The following is a 22410-nucleotide window of genomic DNA, read 5'->3' as shown; positions in this document are numbered from 1 at the left end:
AATCACCGTTTTATATATTCTAATTTTTGTTGTTCGTGTTAGGCTTTTAGATTTAATAGTATTGTGGAGGCTGTACATACATATGTTTGCTGCCTGAATTCTTCCTTTAATCTCTTCCGCGATGTCGTTATCTGCAGTGATTGTTGCTCCGAGATATTTAAAACTCTCCACTCTTTCAAAATTATATGGGTCTATTGTAACATTTTGCCCTATTCTATCCCGTCCCTTTTGTCTGTTGATGCGCATGTATTTGGTTTTCTCTTCGTTTACCCTTAGACCAGTTTTCTTTGCCTCTACCCCCAATTTATTAAAAGTCTCCTTCACATTGGTGACTGTGTTTCCCACAATATCAATGCCATCTGCGTATGCTAGTAGTAATTTTTGTCCATTTACTGTCAGTAATTATGTTTTAAGTTGTGCTGCTCTTACTACTTTCTCCAGGATGATATTAAAGAGGAGAGGTGACAGCGCATCTCCTTGTTTCAGACCACTGCTTATTTCGAAAGATTCTGAGAGTTCGTTACCTGGATCTACAGCTGGATATTCTGGATCTACAGCTATTCACACATGACTTAACAAGCTGGATAAGTTTTTTTGGAACTGAAAGTTCTGCCATTGCATTCCACATCTGATCCCTTTTAATGCTGCCGTACGCTTCCCGGAAATCTATGAAGAGATTATGGATAGTTCTATTGAATTCCCATCCTTTTTCAAGCAGCTGTCTTAGAGTAAAGATCTGATCTATGTTTTCTGAAGCCGGCTTGGTATTCCCCCATAAAATTTTCTACAAACTTACATATCAGTACAAGGAATTGTCTCGATACATTATATATTTGATGGTACTTATATTTATTTTTTGAGCATAAGCCATGCATTCAGGCTACTTGAACTAAGCCACTCTAGATAACCTCAGCTGTTTGTTAGAAAAGCTGAGTTATAATAATTGTTGCCTATGCGTTCTGTTATATACAAGTTATAAAAAATTGTGGAATTTGTTAAAAGGCATTAAAATTTTGGAGAAAAACTGGTGGTTTTCTCTGTGGATAACAAATACACGAATACAGAACGCATAGGCAACAATTATTATATCTCAGTTCTTCCAACAAACAACTGAGGATATCTACAGTGGCTTAGTTCAAATATTCTTATATTATTAAATATAAAAATGACTCGTAAAACTGATGCACCAGTCAACATCAGAGTGAAGCTGGCCCATTTGATACGGGCATACTTTATTTTTTACATAAATGACTATTTCTTATGTATAACTGACTATTAATTAAGTCCTTTCCGTACTACTCGGCAAATTTTGTTGTATACACTTTTGTTTATATATAAAATCTATTCATCTAGTTTAGCCATTCGTTTCTCGAGGGCGTGCAGATGCTGTAAACTGCGAAACCAGTCATCAAATCTTTGTATTAATAAAAACCTACTACGGGTTGGGAGTATAAAACCCTTTTCTCTAAAATTTATCAATCTAATTAAAATAATCTATAGTAAGACAACCTTAATAATCAGCTACACGAACTAACAGAAGTTAAGAAACAAAGAGAAGCAAGATAAGGAGATATAATATCTGAAATGTTCACTCTAACATGTTTTTAAAGAATTAGAATGGAACAAACTCGTAATAAACATATCAGGAGAAAGACTCAACAACGTGAGATTCGCTGATGACGTTATTTTATTCGCGCATGAAAGAAATTCTGCATGAAAAATAATGACAGTTTGATATATAAACGTCAGCAAATGCTTCGTATCCGAGATATGCTGTGTGTTTTAAAAGGTAGTTATTGCGCAAGAATTTTATGTTCATCATTAGTGCAATTAGTAACTAGAAGTAATTTGCTGAAGATATGAAAAGTTTATTTTGTTGCGACTTACGAATAAATGGCACATAAACTTCTACACGCTGGATACGTGTGACAGTTGAAAAACGCACATATTCTCACAAACCATATTTGCTATGATCTTAGATTGTAGATTTTACGTATATTTCGTATTATATTTTTGTTTTTTTTTTTTTTATTTGACCAAGTTGGTTGTGTTATAGAGGTAGTAACTTTTATCAGAACGGCCACATCGAGCATCATAGACGGAACACGGTTTTTTATAACTGGTCTCCTTTAGATCTACCAACAACTTCTGGAGAAGGTGGTAGAGTGTACTGAAGTAGGGGCACTCTGTTGCTCTTGGGTGAAAAATAAACTTTAAATGCGGAAAAACCAATAAGGTCAGGCAGCAAAAACTACTGCATTAAAAATCCTTTATGGATATCTCTCATTAAGGCAAGTGAAACCAACCATTGCCCCGAGTCCGTGCACTTTTTAAATGAAGATGGAATATTTGAAGCCCTATAAACAAGAAAGATCCATAATGTCATTCACAGAATGAGCAGGACTAATATTCAAATATTTTATCTACTTCTCTATAGGAGAACATAACTGCCCTCAACAATATGGCGTCGCATTTATCATACGTCGAAGAGTAGTAGGCAGAAGAACAATGGCATGGCTTCGTAATATCAGAGCTTAGACGTTCAACAAGTACTAAGAGCAGCGCAGAATAGGGAAGATTTTGATGTAGGAATGACAAACCTGTAGTAATGAAGTTCATCAGAAGAAGCAGAATATTTCGACTAAACTGGTAGGTTTTAATAATACTGGGTTTTGAGCTGCAAATTTATGTTATTTTTCAAGTAGTTTCTTTAGTTGATGTATTTATCCCTCCCCAGTCTCAACATATAAATATATATATATATATATATATATATATATATATATATATATATATATATATATATAACCACATAGAAAAAGAGGTCCCAGCAAGGATAGCTGCGGGAAATAGAGCATTATAGTCCCTATCAGCATTATTAAAGACCTCTTTACAGCTCGCAAGAAAACTTGCTGCAATTTCTTGCAAGACTAACTTTCATGCAAGTCTATTGCAAGGTTTTTATATACTATTTTACAGCTTACAACTCGGCTTACAATGCAATTAATGTTGAAATTTTTACCCTTAACCTAACTTATAAACTTTTGTTTTTTTTTAAATTACTTATTGCTGTTTATATAACACTATTTAGTAAATTTCGAAATGACTATTAAAAATAGCCAAATATAAAAGGAAAAAGGCAGTAGCAGCAACCTTAAGTATTATTATTGCTGCAGCCAGCCTTTTAGTTACTAATTTAGAACGCCGAGAACGGAGATGGTGAATATATCATTGACATAATTCCCCTAGCCTTGCATGAGCAGAGAAAATGGCACCAAACCCATTATCATGCAATTGCAAGAAGTTGTAGAAAATAATCAGCTGACGACATACTGCGCATGTCTTTAGGCAATCTTCTTTCATCTTGTAGATATAATTGCAAGCTTTAAAACGGACTTAGATAGATAGATAAATTTAGAGAATTGGCCTTTTGGCCTATTCCACTGCGACCTTTGCAGATCTCTTGTGGTCCTCTAGTCCTAGATAACATACAGATTTGCAGGTGGAGTTTCTTCTCCTAATGCAAAGAACCGCACATTTGCCAGACTGTCAGACTGACATAAAATGTGCTCTGCTGTTTCTTCTTCGAGGTGACAGAATCTGCACAGGTCATCATCTGATAATCTCATCAGCTTCAAGTGCCTATTCAGCTTACAGTACCCTGTTAGAAGACCTACTATGACTTTGACAGTTTTCCTGTCTTTGCTTATTAGGTCTGCCGTAAATTTTGGCAAATATTCTGTAATGAACTGTTTCGCCTGTCTTTGTCCTGGTGAATTCCTCCACCATTCCAGAGATTTGTGAGCTACCCACTTCCTTGTAGCCGTTCTTGTTACTAACTTAACAACACCGCAGAAGGGTTCCGGTCCAATGAATGGCATTGATGAGCCTTGTTTGGCCATTTCATCTGCTTTTTCATTGTCCTTATGACTCTCGTGCCCCGGTACACAGGCTACCGTAACCTTACTACGGTCTCCTAGTTTATTTAGGGCACACACACAATCCCATAGTAGCTTAGAATTAACCTCTATAGAATTGAGTGCCTTAAACTGCCTGACTATCTGTGAAGATAGCAACTGAACAGAACGTTCTTTCCTGCCTTTCTATTTCTTCCACGCAGTGATGGATTGCCGTTATTTCCGCCTGGAAAACTGTCACATCCTTAGATAGACTTACTGGGAAATGTATCTATCCCTTTATTTGTCCCTACTATGCCGGCTCCCACACCCTCCGATGTTTTTGAGCCATCCGTGTACCAGGTAGCAGCAGCTTGTATGGGTACACCGTTATTCCAGTCTTCCCTGCCTGGTATCTTAATTGTGAACTTATTGTTAAAGCTATATCTCGTAGCTGTTGCATCGATAGTGTCGTCGCAGCAAGAGGGTGTCTATGGTGTTAAACACTTTGCTGTACGCTCTACTTAGGGGCTTCAGGTATAATGGATGAAATACCCCTAAGCATTTATCCATATTAACTTCTGAATGTATCGTATTTTACTAAGTCTTGATAAAGACTTGGTGTGAATTTTCTTATATGAGCTATCAGTAGGATCATCGTTGGAAATAAAACAACTTTTTGGAGCAGGAAGAAGACTACCTACAGAGTCTTAAGGTTTGCGGTGGCAAAAGTGGAGCAGAGCCCCGACCGGCGACCTCCTAGAGCATACGTGCTCTAGGTAAGGCCGTGGTCTATCGACTGATGCCAAGATCCGAAGAATGCGCATATTTAAAAGTATTTTATTATTTATATGGCATTTTCGGATCTCTCGGCCAATGGAAAATTAAGAAATGTGTAAAAGGCGGAGCGATGCGCATCAGGGTGCGTATTAGTTTGCCACTAAAGGCACCAGGATGACAATAGGTTGCCCCATCACAATATCGGCTTTTAGCTCCTCGATCAGCTTTCTGTTGTCAGCACCATGCATCTGGCTTATATGTCGCTGACTATGGATTAATCTGTGCATCACTTATCTGGCTTCGCCCTGTATAAAGATATGAAGTGGTGGTAGATTCAGCAGGACTTCCAACGATGTAGTAGGAGTTGTTTTTATGGCCCCCATAATACACAGGCATGCTAGCCTTTGTGTATTACCTAACAGCCTTATTGCTCCCACTTGCTGCGTCTTTGTCCACCACGTCACCGAGCCATAGGTTATCATGGGTCTAATAACCCTTGTGTATAACCATAAAGTCATTTTGGGGTTAAGTCCCCAATTCTTACCGCACATTCTTCTACATCTGCCCAGGGTCATAGTAGCTTTCTGTGTGGTTTTCAGAATGTGAGTGTTCCATGTAAGCCTATGATCAAAATACACCCAAGGTATTTTGTTTCTTTGGCGAATGAAATCTCTGTTCCTCCCAGCACCGATGGTTTTAGACCTTGTAGTGCTGTTTTTTTTTTGGTGAAGTTGATGACTTGTGTTTTCTGAGCATTGACTATCAGTCTCTCTTGTTTACACCAGTCGTCAACTATATTTAGGGCTGCTTACATTCTCTCAGACACCACCTAAGCAAACCTGCCCCTGACAACGATTGCTATATCGTCAGCATATTCTAGACAATAAAAGCCTTCTGTGGACAGATTTCTGAGGAGATCATCTACCAGGGTTGCCCAAAGTAGAGGGGACAGAACATCTTCTTGTGGACAGCCTTGCTTTACCCAGAGTGGACATTACTGCCCTATTCTCCAGGGATGCCCTTATCCACCTGCATATTACCGCAGGTGTGCTTCGTCTACTCATAGCTCGTATCAAAGAGCTGGTAGTAACATTATTAAATGCCCCTTCTATATCTAAAAAAGGGGCCATTGCTATCTCTTTGTCTTCCATTGACTTTTGACTGACGAAAAACGTACTTTTAAGATCCAAGCTAATAAAAAGAAAATCGAAATTAAGACTGTACGTCAATTATTCATCCAGTTGTTACATATGGAAGTGAAACATGGACTCTGCATCAGCGGGAAATAAATAAGCTGTTGGTATTTGAAAGGAAGGTTTTTTGAATGATATTTGGACTTTAAAGAGATGAATTAACAGGAGAGTGGAGAAGGCATCGTAATGCTAAATTGGTGACTCTTTATGGTACTGAAAACATCGCCAAAAATATGAAAGCTAACCGGATAAGATGGGCATGTGGTAAGATCAGAGGAAGGCAGAGTGCCTAAGACAATGTTTTTGAGAAACCAGACGGTAGAAGAAGTGTAGGCCGTCCCAGAAAAAGATGGAAGGACGATGTTAAAGATGATTTATTTTGGAATTGGGTACAACCATGCGAAATGGAAGCACAAGATCGTAGAAGATAGAGAGCTATAGGCAGTCAAGAAGAAGAAGTCTCAACATACTGATTAAAATCTGATTTTATATATATTTTTTTATACGCATTTTTATACAATTTTTTTTTCTTTATATACGCATTTTTATAAATTTATAAACAATGTGTTTTGGGAAAGGCCAGAGGCAAGAAGGTCTGTAGGACGGCCTAGAAAAAGGTGGAAAGATGCAGTCAAAGAAGATATAGAGAAAATGGGAGTGCGACAATGGGAATTACTGGCACAGGACGGACAAACATGGAAGGTAATAGTAAACGCGGCAAAGACTCACGAAGAGTTGTAGCGCCATTGATGATGATGATTTTTATAAACTTAAAGCATGGTGGGAAACCTTAAAGTTTTAAAATTATTTAATAAAAGTAACAACTGCATAGAAAAAATCTGATAATAATTTTAGTCAGAAATATAAACATAAGTGTAAACAAGGATTTACTTTGTTAGCTCACTGAAATAACAATGAATGAGAAAGCATTTATTCTGGTCTATAGCAGGACTATGAACATAATTATTCTATAAATAATACCAAGTGGATAAGTTGCAAATGCACAGGGAACAATGAAAAAAAATCAAAACTATAAATGTAATTGTGTATAAATTATTAATGGGTCACATAATGAGATGCTTTATTTAGATCTCTTGACTTTGTCAGATTTCCCCTTTTGCAAATACTTTTTAGGAATATCTGGTGTAGATTCTCTTTCAGTTAACCATAATTCTATATTACATGGTGAAGACATATATGGATTGATCCTACCATGTGCTCTGTATGTACGACGTCTCAAACAAGCAGCTCTGTTTACCTGGATATGATCTACTACTAATCTATCTACATCAAGTCCGCTATAATCAGCATTACTTTCAGCATTTCTTAAGAGATGCAAAAGAAATTCTGCTGATTTTTTGGGCCATCTTCCTTGAGTGATACCAAATTGTTTAGCTTGAGCACAGCGACCAACACCACCATTAAAGCTTTTAAACGGAACACATTCTTTCTGTGTTATTACATTTTTTAAATACGCCACAGCTCTTTTAAGCGGCATTTTTCTAATCGCGTTTGCAGTTTCACATGTGTTCTTAAAATGGACTCTCAAATTTGAGCCCTTAGCTTTGCAAGACTTTGTGGCATTTTCTGGTTCACGCGCATATCGGACCATTTTTTAAATCTAAAAAAATCAAAAGTTAAAAATTTTCTTAGTGTTTGTATGACTTTCTTTTTATTTCTTACTTTTTTACTTACTTTTTCTTTGTATTTTTGAAGATTTATACTAGAACTACACCTTTCTAAACTTTAGTCTAAACAGTTTAAAAAAGAAAGAGTGATATTACTTGTATTGACAAATCCGTTTTATACCAAGCAAACTGTCAAAATTACCGGTGGCCTGCAATATGCATTATGATTTTTGTTTTGTAATGGATGTTCAATTTTTGGAATTAACAGCTTGTGTAGCTCGCCGTGCTCGTGCTCCCTGTATACAGACAACCAACATTACGTTTTTTATAAGCTATTTTATAATTTTAATAATTATTAAAAGTAATTACATATTTTGTAGATCTTATTAAAACACTTTGAAAAAAATTAAATGCATGCTAGTTTTTAACAGAAATATATGATCACTGAATTTTATATCTAAAGGTTTCTTAATCTTAAGTGTCCTGGAAATAAGGTTAGGTTCAATAAGTCAATGTAATGTTTACCTTTTGGTCAAAAGAATTTATAAATTAATACCATTAATACCAAAGAATATAGACGTCTATATTCTTTGTTAATACTTCCGATAAAACAGAACCTTTAGAAATATTTATTTATCAAAATGTGAAATTATGCCATAACAAGTAAAGGACAATATTTTAAAATGTTATCTAGAAATGTAAGAAGACTGTTAGGCATCACAAAAAAATTAAGAGCTAATAGTAATAAGTCAACATTATCATGGAAAATCCCAGAGTACCCTGTTTTTAATGAAGAATATATTTGTGATCCTAATAATGTAGATGCCATTGAAAATAATATTTTACATAGAAAAGGTGTAGGTAATATTAAATTAGTACATGAACTAAAAAGGAAGCTAGAACAAGCAAATAAACATACCAGTGAATATAAAGATATAAGAAAACAATATCACAAAGAATTAAGTTTGTTACCCAATAGCACACATCCCGATATTTTTAAGTATGGCGATAAACCAAAGGAAATAAAAGTAGTCAAAGATAAGAAGCTTTTTACTTTCAAATGCAAAGAATTTAGTGAAATAGCCAAACGTCTTAATTTAGTTAGAACTGAACAGTTAGGAAATGTTGCAGGAAATAGAAGTTATTATATTTTAGGTATGAAGTTCTTGTATTTTACAAACGTGTAGGCTCTAAGTAATTTCTTGATTAAAGTATATAACTTTTTATCTTTAGTGTTTAAGAATTAGACTTGCACCATAAAGAAAATCTTAAAGATTTTAATGAGAATTACAATTTACATTTGTTTTGACTTTAGATTTCCAATCTGGAAATTAAGAAATTTTTAGTGTTAGCCTGTAAATGTTTATCTTTACAAATATTTATAATGAGAAACATTTACAGCACTCTGGTATACATGTCTCTTATATTAAAGCTGCATCAAACCCTCACATAAGTGGCAACATTAAGTTCTATCAAGACAGCAAACATTCAGTACAGTATCTGAATACATTTGTCACATTTGCTTACAACTGTTTTGAGATATATTTCTTAGCTGCTTAGTTGTAATTTCTAGTTGCAGAATTCTTACTAAACTTTGTTTTTGTCTCTTAGAATGATGAAAATTTAAAAATTACACATTTGTACAGTGAAAGCTCTAGCTCAGTGTTTATTTTTAAGGGGACTATCTGTGTCGACAATTGAATGCATTGTACATGAAAAAAAGTGGTATCAGAAAAATTTTGTACACACTACTATTCATTCTTTCTTTTTTGAGAATAAAGCGCCAACCCTCGAATCCATTAGGACAAAGGTAATGGAGAATTATCTCATTCCAAAAATGAGCAAAAAAGAGAGGTTAAGGATTATAATAAAAGAAGATTTAAAATTGATATAATCCTGTAAATCTGTCCTAATAGAAAGAGAAGATTTAATCTCATGGCGACGAAGATATCTTAGAGAGATATTATTCTCTATTAGAGAGGTTCGTTCTGCCAACAAAAGATTTATTATCTGGACTAAACGTGGCTGAATGCTGGTCACACAGTATCTAAGATCTGGCAAGATACTACTGTAACGAGTCATCGTCAATCATTTGTGGACGGTTTATCAACAGGGTTATGAGGACTAACTGGTAAAGGGCAACAACTTATTGTCGTCCATATAGGTAGTGTCTATGGTAGTATGTCTAGGTAATGTGTATAGGTCTATAAAGTCGCTTTTTAGATGATAGTACACTAATTTTTTGAACAAAAAACACAGGGGATTATCACGAAGATATGGATGCCAAACGCTTTGAAAAATAGTTTGAATCCCTTCTTTCACGGCCACCAGAAAAGCAGACATGCAGAGTTGGATAGTACAAAAAGGAATTCCATTTCTCGAGGACATGGTTAAGGCTGAGCTTATAAGTGTCATTAGACAGCATCGTGACAGATAATGCCAGCATGTTGTAGATACAATGGCTCATGCTAAAGGCATCACCATTTTGAAACTTTTTTCTTATAATTTCATTATCATCCTTCTCATCATATTCAAATTAAAGTTAAGTATTAGCTTAGTAAGTTTTCGAACTTTAAGTTAACTCGTTAATAGTAAATATATTTTTATTAAATTGTAATCATTGCTAATTGGAGACACTTTTAGATCCAGAATATTTATGTAAATAGCAGTTTACAGCACTTTTGTCATAGTAAAATTAATAATAATGTGATTCAAATAAAAAATGAGCACACTACAAACTTTAGATGTTGGATAGGAATCACCTCTAATATTATGTACTAACATAATTGTTATTATAATTTGGTAAAAGTTTATTAATGAAATACAAAAAGGAGATATTATCTTTTATAATTATAAATTATATTGAAAGTTAATATCGATGACTTTAGTGGAAGATGTTGTACTCTGAGAAAGCAAAACTGTCCATAACGAACAAAAAAACCTTATAACCATCTTTTTTCTTTACCAGGATAGGTAGGATCTACCTGGTTGGTTTAACGACCCATTATTTTACCCATATCTCTATAATTTCTTCAGCTTTTGACGTCAGCTTCAACTTTCACTTCGAAGGTTTGTCAGTTGTAGTGACAGAATAAATACACACTACGGTAACACTTTCTCCTACCAAAGTTCTCCTATTTAATATGATAGCAGTTTCCTTTAAGTTCATGGCTCTCTCCCATGGTAGAAACGACGTATCGAATTCTTATTAAAGTTTTTGCTGTTAAAAACTCTGTATTATTTACCTCTTTGGCCATTCTTGGACTTCCCTTTCTACAGTATCCATCAAGTCCCGTCATTAAAATTTTTTCACTGACCGGTTATATTTATGACACAAGTAGTTTTATTCTTTTACTTCATGAAAGCGGAACTCTTCACTTTTGACCTTGAGAACTCGATTTTTAACATTTATTACTGCTTCAGGTTTTCTTTCACTAATGATTCTGACTCGATTTTATCTAGTAGTTTCAAATATCCATTGTTTTTGAGTTATAGAGCTTCAAATTTGCAGTTTTTAGACCATTTTTTAAAATCATTAATTTGGAAACGTGCCATCCATCGAGTTAGTGCCATCACACACATTCACTATACGGCATATGAATCTCAATCAACACGAATATGGTATCTAAATGACTTTTTTTGACAGGGAAACATTAAGAGATGCCATTCCTATTTAAAATTTTATTGTAGTATTTTCTGTTATTGTGATAATTTAATGTTATTGTATTAAATTGTTCTTGAGAGTGTATTAAAGAAATGAAAATTAGGCCTAAAGCCGTTTTCAATTTTTTTGCATAAAAACAGCGCTTCATATGAACAAAAGAGAGATTTTTTGTGTCATTAATTAAGTGGAGAATTGAAAAATGATTTTTAGTTTGAAATATCGCAGTTGCGTATCATTTTGTTTTTTAAATAAATTGAGACCATTGCCAGTCTTCTTCTTCTTAGCCTTCTGTAGTCCATGTTTGTACATAGGTCTCTCCCGACTCCTTCCATCGGTCTCTATCCTGAGCAACATATTTCCAATTTGTTCCTGCTATTCTTTTAATGTCATCAACCCATCTAATCTGTGGTCTTCCTCTTGGTCGTTTACTTTCGTAAGGTCTCCAATTTTGTATTGTAGTATTCCAACCATTACCCCTATGCGTACCAATGATGAATTTAAAATTATTAATTGTACGACAAAAACGAGCAATAACTACCTCTTAAAACCCACTAAATTTAATTTACATATACGTTTATACAGCAAACTGTCATTATTTTTCCATGCAGAATCACTCCCTTAAGTTTATTGAACCTATTTACTAACACCCTGTATATTATGATATACAGGGTGTATATCATACATATATACCTGTATAGAAATATGTATTATTGAAAAGGACTAAAAACCGACACTTGAAATATCTGTAACTCAGACACAATTGATTTCTGAGTCTTGGAACAAGTACTTTTGATCAGCTTGACCAAAGCTACATCGCTGCAAAGTTTCAGCTAACTTAACTGAAACCACTTTTACTTAAGAAAAGTGCCAGGGTCCTTTGCAATTGTCGACAATTGATTTGTTTAATTTGGCAATTGAAGTATCTGAAATATAACTCTCTAGGTGCCGTTCCAGATCCGAGACATATGATTTCAACTTTCTGTGTACATCTTTTTAATTAGCCTTCTTCGGGCCATCTTTGGACATAGGTCTCCCCAATCCTTTTCCATTCTTCTCTGTCTGTCGCTATAGTCATCCACCTAGAGCCCACGTGCTTCTCGATATCATCTGCCCATCTCATTTGGGGCCTTCCTCTGCTTCGTTTATGTTCCCACGGTCTCCAGCTTATAAGAATTTTGTTCCATCGGTCTTCTTTTTGTCTTATATTGTGTCCGGTAAATCTCCATTTTAATTTTGCAACTTGTCTAACATCCCTCACTTTTGTTTTCTCTCTTATCCACTCGTTTCTCTTTTTATCATTTAGTCTTATGTGCAACATTTGTCTTTCCATTGCTCTTTGGGTTTTTATGATTTTGTCCATGTTTGCTTTTGTAAATGTTCACGTTTGGGAACCGTAAGTGAGAACAGGGAGTACGCATTAATTGTATCCCTTGGTCTTAAGATGCTGTGGATATCTTTTGTTTTTAAGAATGTAGCTTAGTTTGCCAAATGCCGCCCATGCCAGTCTAACTCGTCTTTTTATCTCTGCTGTTTGGTTTTCTTTGTTAAGTTTTATAGTTTGGCCCAGATATATATATATATATATATATATATATATATATATATATATATAATCCTGAACTTGTTCTATTTCATCTTGTCCGATCCTCATTGTGATGTCTTCATCTGTATTTGTTATGATTTTGGTCTTGCTGTAATTCATATTAAGGCCTATCTTTCCAGCTTCTACTTCCAATTCTTTCATCATTTCAAATAATTCTTCTTTTTTATCGGTTATCAATGCGATGTCATCAGCGTACCTTAGATGGTTCAAGCGTTGTCCACAAATTTTTATACCTTTTTGTTCCCATTCTAATGTTTTAAAAATATCTTCCAGAGCCTGATTGAAAAGTTGATTTTGTTCCTTCATATACTTTAATTGTTGTTTTGGCTTCCTTATATATATTGGCTATTAGTTCCGTATATCTGTGGTCAATTCTGCTGTTAATCAAAGAACTTTTCACTGCCCAATGTTCGACACTCTCGAAAGTCTTTTCGAAATCTATGAACGCTATATATAGAGGAATGTGGTATTCATTTGCTCGTTCTATAAGTATTCTCATACTTAGTAAATGGTCACTTGTGCTGAATCCCTTTCTAAAACCATCTTGTTCTTTCGACTGGTATCCGCCGAATTTTGTCTGTGTACATACTGTTGAGAAAATTGCTCACTGTTCAAAATTTAAATTTAGTTCTTATAAGCACTGAGGAATTTACCAAATTAAAATTAATCTTAAATAAAATCAAATATTTTTGTGATAAATTTTACCCTAATCAGGTATCACTCACTCACGTAAATATTTCAGGTGATCTAGCAGAATTAGAGCAAGCTTTGGTAGATTATTTTGTAAACCAATTAATCACTTCAAATTATGAAATCGTTTCTGTCCCAGACATATTACCAAGAGATATAATAGAGAGTTGTGGAATGAACACAAGAGGAGAACGTAATCAAGTAAGTAATTTCATTAGTAGTCCATCAACACGTACGAATTCTGTCATCCGCAACCCAGCTTCTCATTACAAATTTTGCCAAGATGGTTTAGACCCGATACAATACTTCTTTAACTTTTTGGGCCTCGCTGACGTTGGCAATTATTCTGGAGAATTTTTCTGATTTGGTCGACACTGTGGACACCTGTCCAGCCGCGAAAGTTCTTCAGCGTTCATGCTTCTTTCTATCAACTCCTCTTCATTCTTTTATCTTGTTCTTTGTTATTAGTTGTAAGATAGATACCGGTTGTCATCACGAATCTTGCCTAAATAGGATTTAGGCAAATTTTTTGACATTTTATGGTTGTCAAAAGAATTTTGTTGGACTTCGTCGTTTGATCGTTCTTCCACCTATGGTATTCGTAACATTCTTCTTTGAATCTACATCTTTAGGAGCTCCAGTGGATTTATTCACTTTTAGAGTTCAGATTGCAGTGCCCTATAAGAGCATTGACCATATGTAATATTTTACCATCCTCTGTCGTAGCTTCAGATTGGTGTTATCATTTCAGAAGAGGGATTTCATTTCCTACAAATTATTCTTTTAATTGGTTTTCATGGAGGTACCTATAACTTTGAATCGGGATATAGATTTCGGTATATTTGGTCTTCAAATTCTATTCACATTTATATTCAAACACATTGTCCTTCCTACTTCGCTGACACAGGTCAGCAGATACTCGAGATCTTCTGATTATCACATAATGTTACAGTGTCATCTACATCACTATTAGTGATCAGTTCCCCGGTTGTTAGATAAGACATATTATTGTTTAAGATCTTTAACTTACATGAAACCTAATTTCGTCTTCAGTTTTATTTACAATTTTAATAATATCTGATTTATACCTAATAGACCGTCATATAAAAGCAATGGATTAATTCTTAGGTATACACATTAGATCCTAAAAGACATCCATCTGACCTATGTCTCTCTGGAACATCAGAAATGGCATTAGCAGGATATTTTTCTGGTGAAACATTGTCTGAAGAAGATTTGCCAAAAAAGGTAGCTGCTGTAAGCCGATGTTATAGGGCTGAAACATCAAGTGTGGCTGAAGAAAGGGGAATCTTTAGGTGAGTACACGACAAATATGTTTTCAAACAGTTCTTAGTTCTGGTCGATGTTTAGTTATACTTGCTGAATAGCAACAATACTACTATACAATTTTGTTAGTCTTTAGTACTAGTTGTTTCTATTTTGTGTCCATTCATTTTTACACTGTACGTTACATTTTCTTCTAATGTCTTCACTTCTCTTTCGATCTCTCAGCGTATTTCCTGTAATTCTTCTCAGTACTCTAATCTCTGCCGTTTCCAGTAGCCTTTGCAGTGTGGCTGTGTTAGGTCTTGTTTCTGAGGCATACGTCATTATTGGTCTTACACTGGCGTTATAAATTCTTGAATTCATCTCAGTGACTTCATCTCAGGTAATGTGTTAATGTGTCTGTTTCGCCATGTAGTGTTATTAAGGCATCCTGCCAGTCTATTTGCTTTTTGTACTTGATATTTCACTTCTTTGTCGAGGTCTCCGTAGCTATACAGTGTAATTCCCAGGTATTTTATTTCCATTAGTTGTTCAATACTGATGCCATCAATTTCTATTTCATATCTGGTTGATTCTTTGCTGTCTACTATTGTTTTATCTTCATCTTGGGCTATCAATATTGCGTCGTCTGCTAACAGAGTATTTTTATTTCTTTGTTTCCCATTCTATATCCTCTTCCTTTGTTAACGCTTTTGATGATTTCATCCATGATCAAATTGAAGAGCAAGGGGATCAATGAATTCCCTTGTCTTATTCCGCTGCCTATAGGTTCTGTAAGTTGTCCATCTATTCTGACTTCCATTTTGTTGTTTTGGTAGATGTTTTCTATAGTTTTTATAATATTTAGGAAAACTTCTCTATTATACAGAAGATGGATTACATCTTTGAGTCTTACTCTGTCAAACGCTTTCTTTAGGTCAATCAGACACAGAAATGCTGGTCTATTATACCTAATGATTTCTCAGTAGTTTGCTTTATAACGAATATTCCATCTGTACACGATCTTCCACTACGAAAACCCTGTTGTTCATCTGCTACACAACTTATCCTCTGATTTATTAGCACACTCTAGTAAAATTTTAGTTGTAAGTTTTAGCGTAGTATTTAACAAGTTTATACCTCTGTTGTTTTCTAGCTGTTTTTTATCTTCTTTTTTGAATAGTATAATTAGTTCGCTCGTTGTCCATTCTTCCGGTATTTCATTGTGTTTTATAGTTTTATTAATTAATGTTTTTAATTGTTCTGTCATTGCTGCTCCACAAGTTCTTTTCTTCTACGTCGTTGCCTAACTTCAGTTGCGGAAATTAAGCTTTGTAAATAAAAATCTTGCTCATTTTTTGTAGTCAGGTCCCTAAATCGTTGGAAAATCTGCATTTTTTCGTCGCTATTCATCAATGAAAAGCACTTTTTCCTGCACCTAAAAATTAAGTACATATTAACAAATTTAGATTGATCAGTCAACAAAAAATTTGTTTTTAATGAAAACTTTTAATTAGAAAAGAACAAATTATCAACTTACTTACAATCTTTGGAGGATGGAGAAGGAACTGCAGGAACATTCTTCCCCTTCCAAGTGATGTATAATTTTCCTTTAACTCTAATTCGTTTTATTATTTCATTTCTTTATTCGTAGAGTTTTTTATTCCTTTCTTTTTCTGATTAGGTAAAATAATATTGTTCTGATCACTGTCGCTTTCACTCATTTTAAAATATTTTTGTCAAGATATAATACAAATAAGTAATCCACAATATTATTACTACTGTATTCCTATTCACTACACATTCATTTATCTACGTGCATTCATAACACAAGATTAAACTTGAATGAAAATTATTGACATTATTGCGCCAAATTATAACGACATGCGTGCTGCATAGGAGAAACGACTTTAGTCATGGACTTATGGTGTTTCTCTAATATATCGCCAAATCATACCGCTGTAGATAGGTTACGAATACACTGACTGAAGGCGTTCCTTTACAAAAATGTGTATTTACAGTTTAAAAGTCCATTTTATTGAAAAAACGATTTTGGTTGGGTTTGGAAGTTAAGTAAGTTGGGTTATGTTCGAATCACTTATTTGAGAAACCCCATAATTTGGTGATTTGAACATAACCCAACTTAAAAACTTGTTTTTTAAATATCCTTTTTAAAAACGATTTCTGGAATTGAAATCAAAACGTCAAATCTTATAAACAATGTAATTTTCATTACAACCAATTATTGTGACTTAAGCCCACATGAACATAATATTTAACTTATACCATAGACATACCATAAGAAAACAGTTTCAGAACCTTTTATTCGATGAATATTGCCAAATATCAGGGACTAGGGTGTCTCTTAGACACTCTTTTGAGTGGCTAACCCTATATAACTTAAATAATATTAACTAAACTTATATTAATTAAACTTATATTTTGAAGTTTTGATTTCCACTTCGGTTTCCACAAAATCGTGGTTAATTTCCAATTAAATGATGAATGGGTTGGACATATGAGTCCATTTAAAAAATAAATATTAAACGTAGTTACAATCAGTTTATTGTACATTGGATTTCAATATTACTAACTAACTAACTAAACCAACTGTACTATTTAAACGAGTAAATAATATTAAAATACCATAAGAAAATAGCTTCAGAACAATAAAATTGTTGAATGAAAGTTTGCTATTCATCGTCATCTCTCCGGAAAGGTAACTAAATAATGCCGATTATTTAGTATTGGTATCATTTAGTTAATAAGTTACGGGAGACCTGACGGTGAACAGCAAATGTTAGTATTCGAAACCGATCGTCTAAGGTATAGTAAACTGATTGTAAATCTAATATTCATTTTTTGACATACTTCAGAATAACGTTTCTCTCTCTATTAATCAAATATATATTTTATAGGGTACATGAATTTACAAAAGTAGAAATGTTTCTGGTTACGACCCCCGAATTGTCGGGTCAAGCTTTAGAAGAAATCCGTAGTTGGGAAGAAGAACGATTTAAATCTCTTGGGCTTCATTTTCAGGTTCTGGATATGCCGCCACATGAACTCGGCGCCCAGGCTTATAGAAAATACGATATAGAGGCTTGGATGCCAGGCAGGAAAGTTTATGGAGAAATTTCCAGCTGCAGTAATTGCACAGATTATCAGTCAAGGAGGTATGATATGATAGTAATTTTTATATATAAAGATGAGGAACTACGACAGATGTATACAATAGATAATATATTTGAATATAATTGAATATTGAAGAATCATGACCAGAAGTCATGAATGTCTGCCTTTTCTGTCTTTAAGTCTTTCTTGATTCACACTATGACATGTGCCAGTCTCTCTTCCAAAGTTGATTGTGCTACGTAGCGATACTACTTGGTTAAGTAGGAATCGTAATTGAGAATCGTACATTTCTCTTTCCAAGTCTTCAACGATTTGCGATTAAACCCAGTGCACTGATAATCCGCCGGATAGAAAAGGTAAAGTATGCTAAGATACTCGACCGAATCGAGAAGGACATCCCTGACGAACAAGTCTGTTTCACAGTTGATTCAGATGACAGTTACTGGAGACTTGTTGATTGTCCTAATTTAGTAGAAAACTGATGGAGGTCTAGGGTTAAAGAAAACTGTTACCGACCTTCTCAGAAATGACGCTAATGTCATCAGTAGAAGATCTGGAAATTTGAGATCTCGATATTTTGACTACGAAACAGGAAATCCTTTTGGTGCTACAAAAGGCGACTGGAGAAGAGTACCAAATCCATCAGGACGCAATCGCATCATTGCGAGAAGCCTATAAAGGCACTCAGACTGCGTTAGTGACACTGGAAGTGCCAATAGCAAAAAAGATTCTTGGTGAATACGGCAAGATCAGGATTGGCTAGGTCAATTCCCAAACAGTCAGTGAAAAGACCAACCAAATGTTTTAAATGCTGGTGTTATGATCATCTCGCCACCCAATGTAAATTGGGCATTAGCAGGTGCTCAGTCTACAAAGAGATACTCCAGAAGATAGAATATAAACGGTTATGAAGGTTGTACAGTTCAACCTTAACCATTGTGAAGATACGCACGATCTGTTCATACGCGAACTACCTATAGATCTGGCACTACTATCTGAGCCATACAGGGATTAAACTACTCAATCTTGGGAAAGCAAGAGCATCGCTAAAGCTCTCGTCTGGTCCGGTGGCAAGTTACCTTTCCAGAACGTGGCTAAGAACGGAGAAGCTGACTTTGTAATCACAAATATAGACGTACATTTCTACAGTTGCTATGCTTCGCCTAGTCTCCTACTCAATGAATTTACTGATTTTATGGATCGACTTGTTTTTTTTTTTTTTTTTTTTTTTTTTTTCCGCGCTAGGGCGTCAACCCGGTTCATCCCCTCGGAGGTTTCAGCCCTCTTTGTGTGCTTTACGTTTAGTTTCTTTCGCAGAATTGTTACAAAATTGGTTAGTAATTTTACAGTTTTAGTTTACAGTTTATGATGTGTTGATGAAGTACATAAAGGATATCATTATTTCCTGAAAAAATAATACAAGTTAGGTCTATTGGAAGGTTTATCTTGTAGTGAATTAAGTTTTTGTATAGTTGATTAATGTTTACATTATTTATTGGACATTCAAGTAAAACATGTACTAATGTACCCATTTTACCACAACTACACAGTGGATCGGCTGTAATTTTCATTTTGTGCTTATAATAAGGTGTTAGTGCATGATTAGCACGTACTCGATTTATTGTGGCAACAAAGTTTCTGTTTGGTATTTTGTGAAACCATGGTTTTCTGGGAATTCTTTGCTGGTGTTTACAAAAGTTTGTTCCGGTTGTTGAAGCGTTGTGTAGGTTTTGCCACATCTCATTTATTTTGTTTCTTTGGTTTAAGAATAGGTCGGACGGGGGTAGTTTAAGATTTAGTTCTTCTCCTGATGTTGGGGCTGTTTTTACTAAGGTATCTACTATTTCATTACCTGTTATACCTGCGTGTCCCTTTACCCATAGATATATGACGACTTTATTCTTGATGTGTATCTCATTATGTAAATACAGGATATTTGCTTCAATATGATTAACTGATCTATTTATGTTTACTTTTTTAAGTTTATCTACTGCACTTTTGCTGTCCGTACATATTATGAATTTGTCGTGGTTAGAGCCGAGTATGTATTTCATAGCTTGCACAATTGCTGTTAATTCTGCAGTGTATATGGAAGCTTCCTTTGGTAGAATAAATTTTTTGTCAGTATTTTCTTCCACATGGTAAAAGGCACAGCTGGTATATTCTTTTGACTTTGATCCATCAGTGAATATAGAATCATAGTTTGGCCAGTATTTGTTTTTTGTTTCGTTAAACTTTGATTGATTGAAACTTGCTACTTCTTGACTTTCAAAATAGTAGGTTCTAATTTCCCGTGAAAAAATTTGTTCTGGCGAGTAAATTAGAACCGGGGGGAGTTGGTTGGAATAAAGTATATCTGTAATGTCAAGTATTTCTGAGAAAGTTTCTACTATGAGGGGGGTTTTCTTGAAGTGCCAGTATCTATGGGTCAAAACTTGAACTGTTAGTGATTGTATACTATTGAGGTAAGAAGTTTTTTTGGAAATGGTTTTTATCACAAATTTTCTGCTCAATAGTTGTCTTCTTAGTTTAAGAGGAGGTTCCACAGCTTCAGCTTGCATAATATTTATGGGTGTTGACTTAAGATATCCCAGGCAAACTCTTAAGCATTTATTTTGTTGTATCTCGATTTTATTTAGATGTGTATCTGCTGCTGTTCCATAGAGTTGACTTCCATAATCCAGATCGACTTGTTGAGAACGATGAATTGTTGAGAACGATAAAAGTACGCAAGACTGCATACCTTGGACACATACTAAGAAATAATAAATATAGTCTTCTGCAGGTCATCATGTAGGGTAGAGTCGATGGCAAAAAGGGAATAGGTAGAAAGAGGAAGTCATGGCTGCGAAATATTCGAGACTGGACAAACATGACTGTAGACGAATTATTCCACGTTGCAAAAGACAGAGAAGCTTTTAAAAATGTGGTCGCCAACCTCCGTTAATGGGGACGGCATAGGAAGAAGAAGAAGATGGATCGACTGACTCAGGATACGAAACAGCATTTTCTCGTGGCGATAGGCGGGGACTTCAACGCCTGGGCTGTGGATTGGGGCAGCAAGAAAACTAAGGTAATTGGGGCAAAGTGTTATTAAGAGGCCATGGCAACGCTAGACGTTGTCTTGCTTAACAGTGGTGATAGACCTACATTTATTGGAGGAGGAGCAAGTTCCCTTGTGGATCTCACTTTCATCAGCACCTGCCTCGTTAAGCGGAACTGTTCTTGGAAGGTATTGGATACTTACACAGTCAGTGATCATAATGTACCGGAAGGAGATATAAGCAAACTAATGCAGTTGGTTGGAGGGTGAAATCTTTGGATCCAATTGCCTTTACAATATCTCTAGATGGTGACCCAATCACCGTTGTAGACGTTGAAAATAAGACCGAGGAACTGATAAAAAGGGTCGTAGAGGCCTGCGACGCAAGTATGAGCCGAAAACGCGGCACAAACCAACGTTTACCGGTACACTTATAGAATGACCACATAATTCCTCTACGTAAAGAGTGCCTCAAAACAAGAAGAACATCTCAGCGTGGTTGGAAACGGCAAAACCCTGCATATCTGGTGACAGAGTACAAGAACGCACGCAGAAGGCAATCAAAGGCTGCAAAAGGCAATGCTGGATGGAGCATATCAATGAGGTGGAGAATCATCCAGGGACAGGCCATATAATTTGCTCATGGCTCACCTGAAAATCCGACTTATACCGATAATGCCGACACCAACATGTCCTCGGCTCCTAGGGAAGATGGTTACTATGCTATTCCCTCGAAGAGTGCTATCACAGAAGATCAACTGATCGAGGCGTGTAATAGAGTAGGAAATAATAAAGCTGCAGGCTTAGATGGAATCCCAAACATCGCTTTAAAAGCAGCCATCAAAGAATCACCGGCAATGTTCTTGGAGATTTACAATACATGCCTCAAGGAGGGTACTTTTCTGCACATTTAGAAATAATAAAGGGTAGTTATTTCAGCAATTTGATTATATGTATGATGAAATATTTAATATAAGCTATTAATTTTTATATTAAAAACTAATTTTACATTTATTTTAAGGTTGGATATTAAATACAAGACAAGAGATGGAAACGTTAAGTTTGCACATACATTAAATGGAACTGCATGTGCTATTCCAAGACTTCTTATAACTCTTATTGAAAATGGTCAGGATGAAAAGGGTTCGGTTCATATTCCAGAAGTTTTACAAAAATATATGAAAAACAGGACCTCTATTTTCAGACAAAAAAGTATTCCCGAGTTGCGACTTGTGAAAAATAAAAAACAGAATTAATAAATTTGTTGGAAATGCTATGTTGTTTATTTAGTCTCTTAACTTTTTAATCCCCAAATTCAGACTTATTTTGGTGAGCTAATTTAACAGAAGGTGCATTGTTCATCCTCCTCACGCATCTCTTTGAATGGAGTTCAGCTGCAATAACTTTTAAAGGTTTAGAAAAATAGTTAATAAATATTACGAAAATACTAGCGCACAAATTTTTGAGCTTATATATCAGCAAGATATATATATATATATATATATATATATA

At 35.0% G+C, this 22410-nt stretch overlaps 2 protein-coding genes across 2 annotated transcripts; one reads left to right on the top strand and one right to left on the bottom strand.

Moving 5' to 3' along the window:
- Window positions 1-6950: 6950 nt before the first annotated feature.
- On the bottom strand, window positions 6951-7481 carry LOC140444609 (large ribosomal subunit protein uL22-like). Its single transcript, XM_072536369.1, has one exon. It carries the CDS (start codon window positions 7479-7481, stop codon window positions 6951-6953), a length of 531 nt encoding a protein of 176 aa, XP_072392470.1.
- Window positions 7482-7945: 464 nt separating this feature from the next.
- SerRS-m (Seryl-tRNA synthetase, mitochondrial) lies at window positions 7946-22172 on the top strand. Its single transcript, XM_072535367.1, has 5 exons — window positions 7946-8652; window positions 13507-13655; window positions 14583-14770; window positions 17639-17896; window positions 21920-22172. Exons 1-5 carry the CDS (start codon window positions 8181-8183, stop codon window positions 22152-22154), a joined length of 1302 nt encoding a protein of 433 aa, XP_072391468.1. The 5' UTR covers window positions 7946-8180; the 3' UTR covers window positions 22155-22172.
- The last annotated feature ends 238 nt before the right edge of the window (window positions 22173-22410 follow it).

This window comes from Diabrotica undecimpunctata, chromosome 6 (genome assembly GCF_040954645.1).
Source record: "Diabrotica undecimpunctata isolate CICGRU chromosome 6, icDiaUnde3, whole genome shotgun sequence".
Lineage (NCBI taxonomy): Eukaryota > Metazoa > Arthropoda > Insecta > Coleoptera > Chrysomelidae > Diabrotica > Diabrotica undecimpunctata.
The sequence above is the reverse complement of the archived record's forward strand: the minus strand, read 5'-3'. Positions and strand labels throughout refer to the sequence as shown.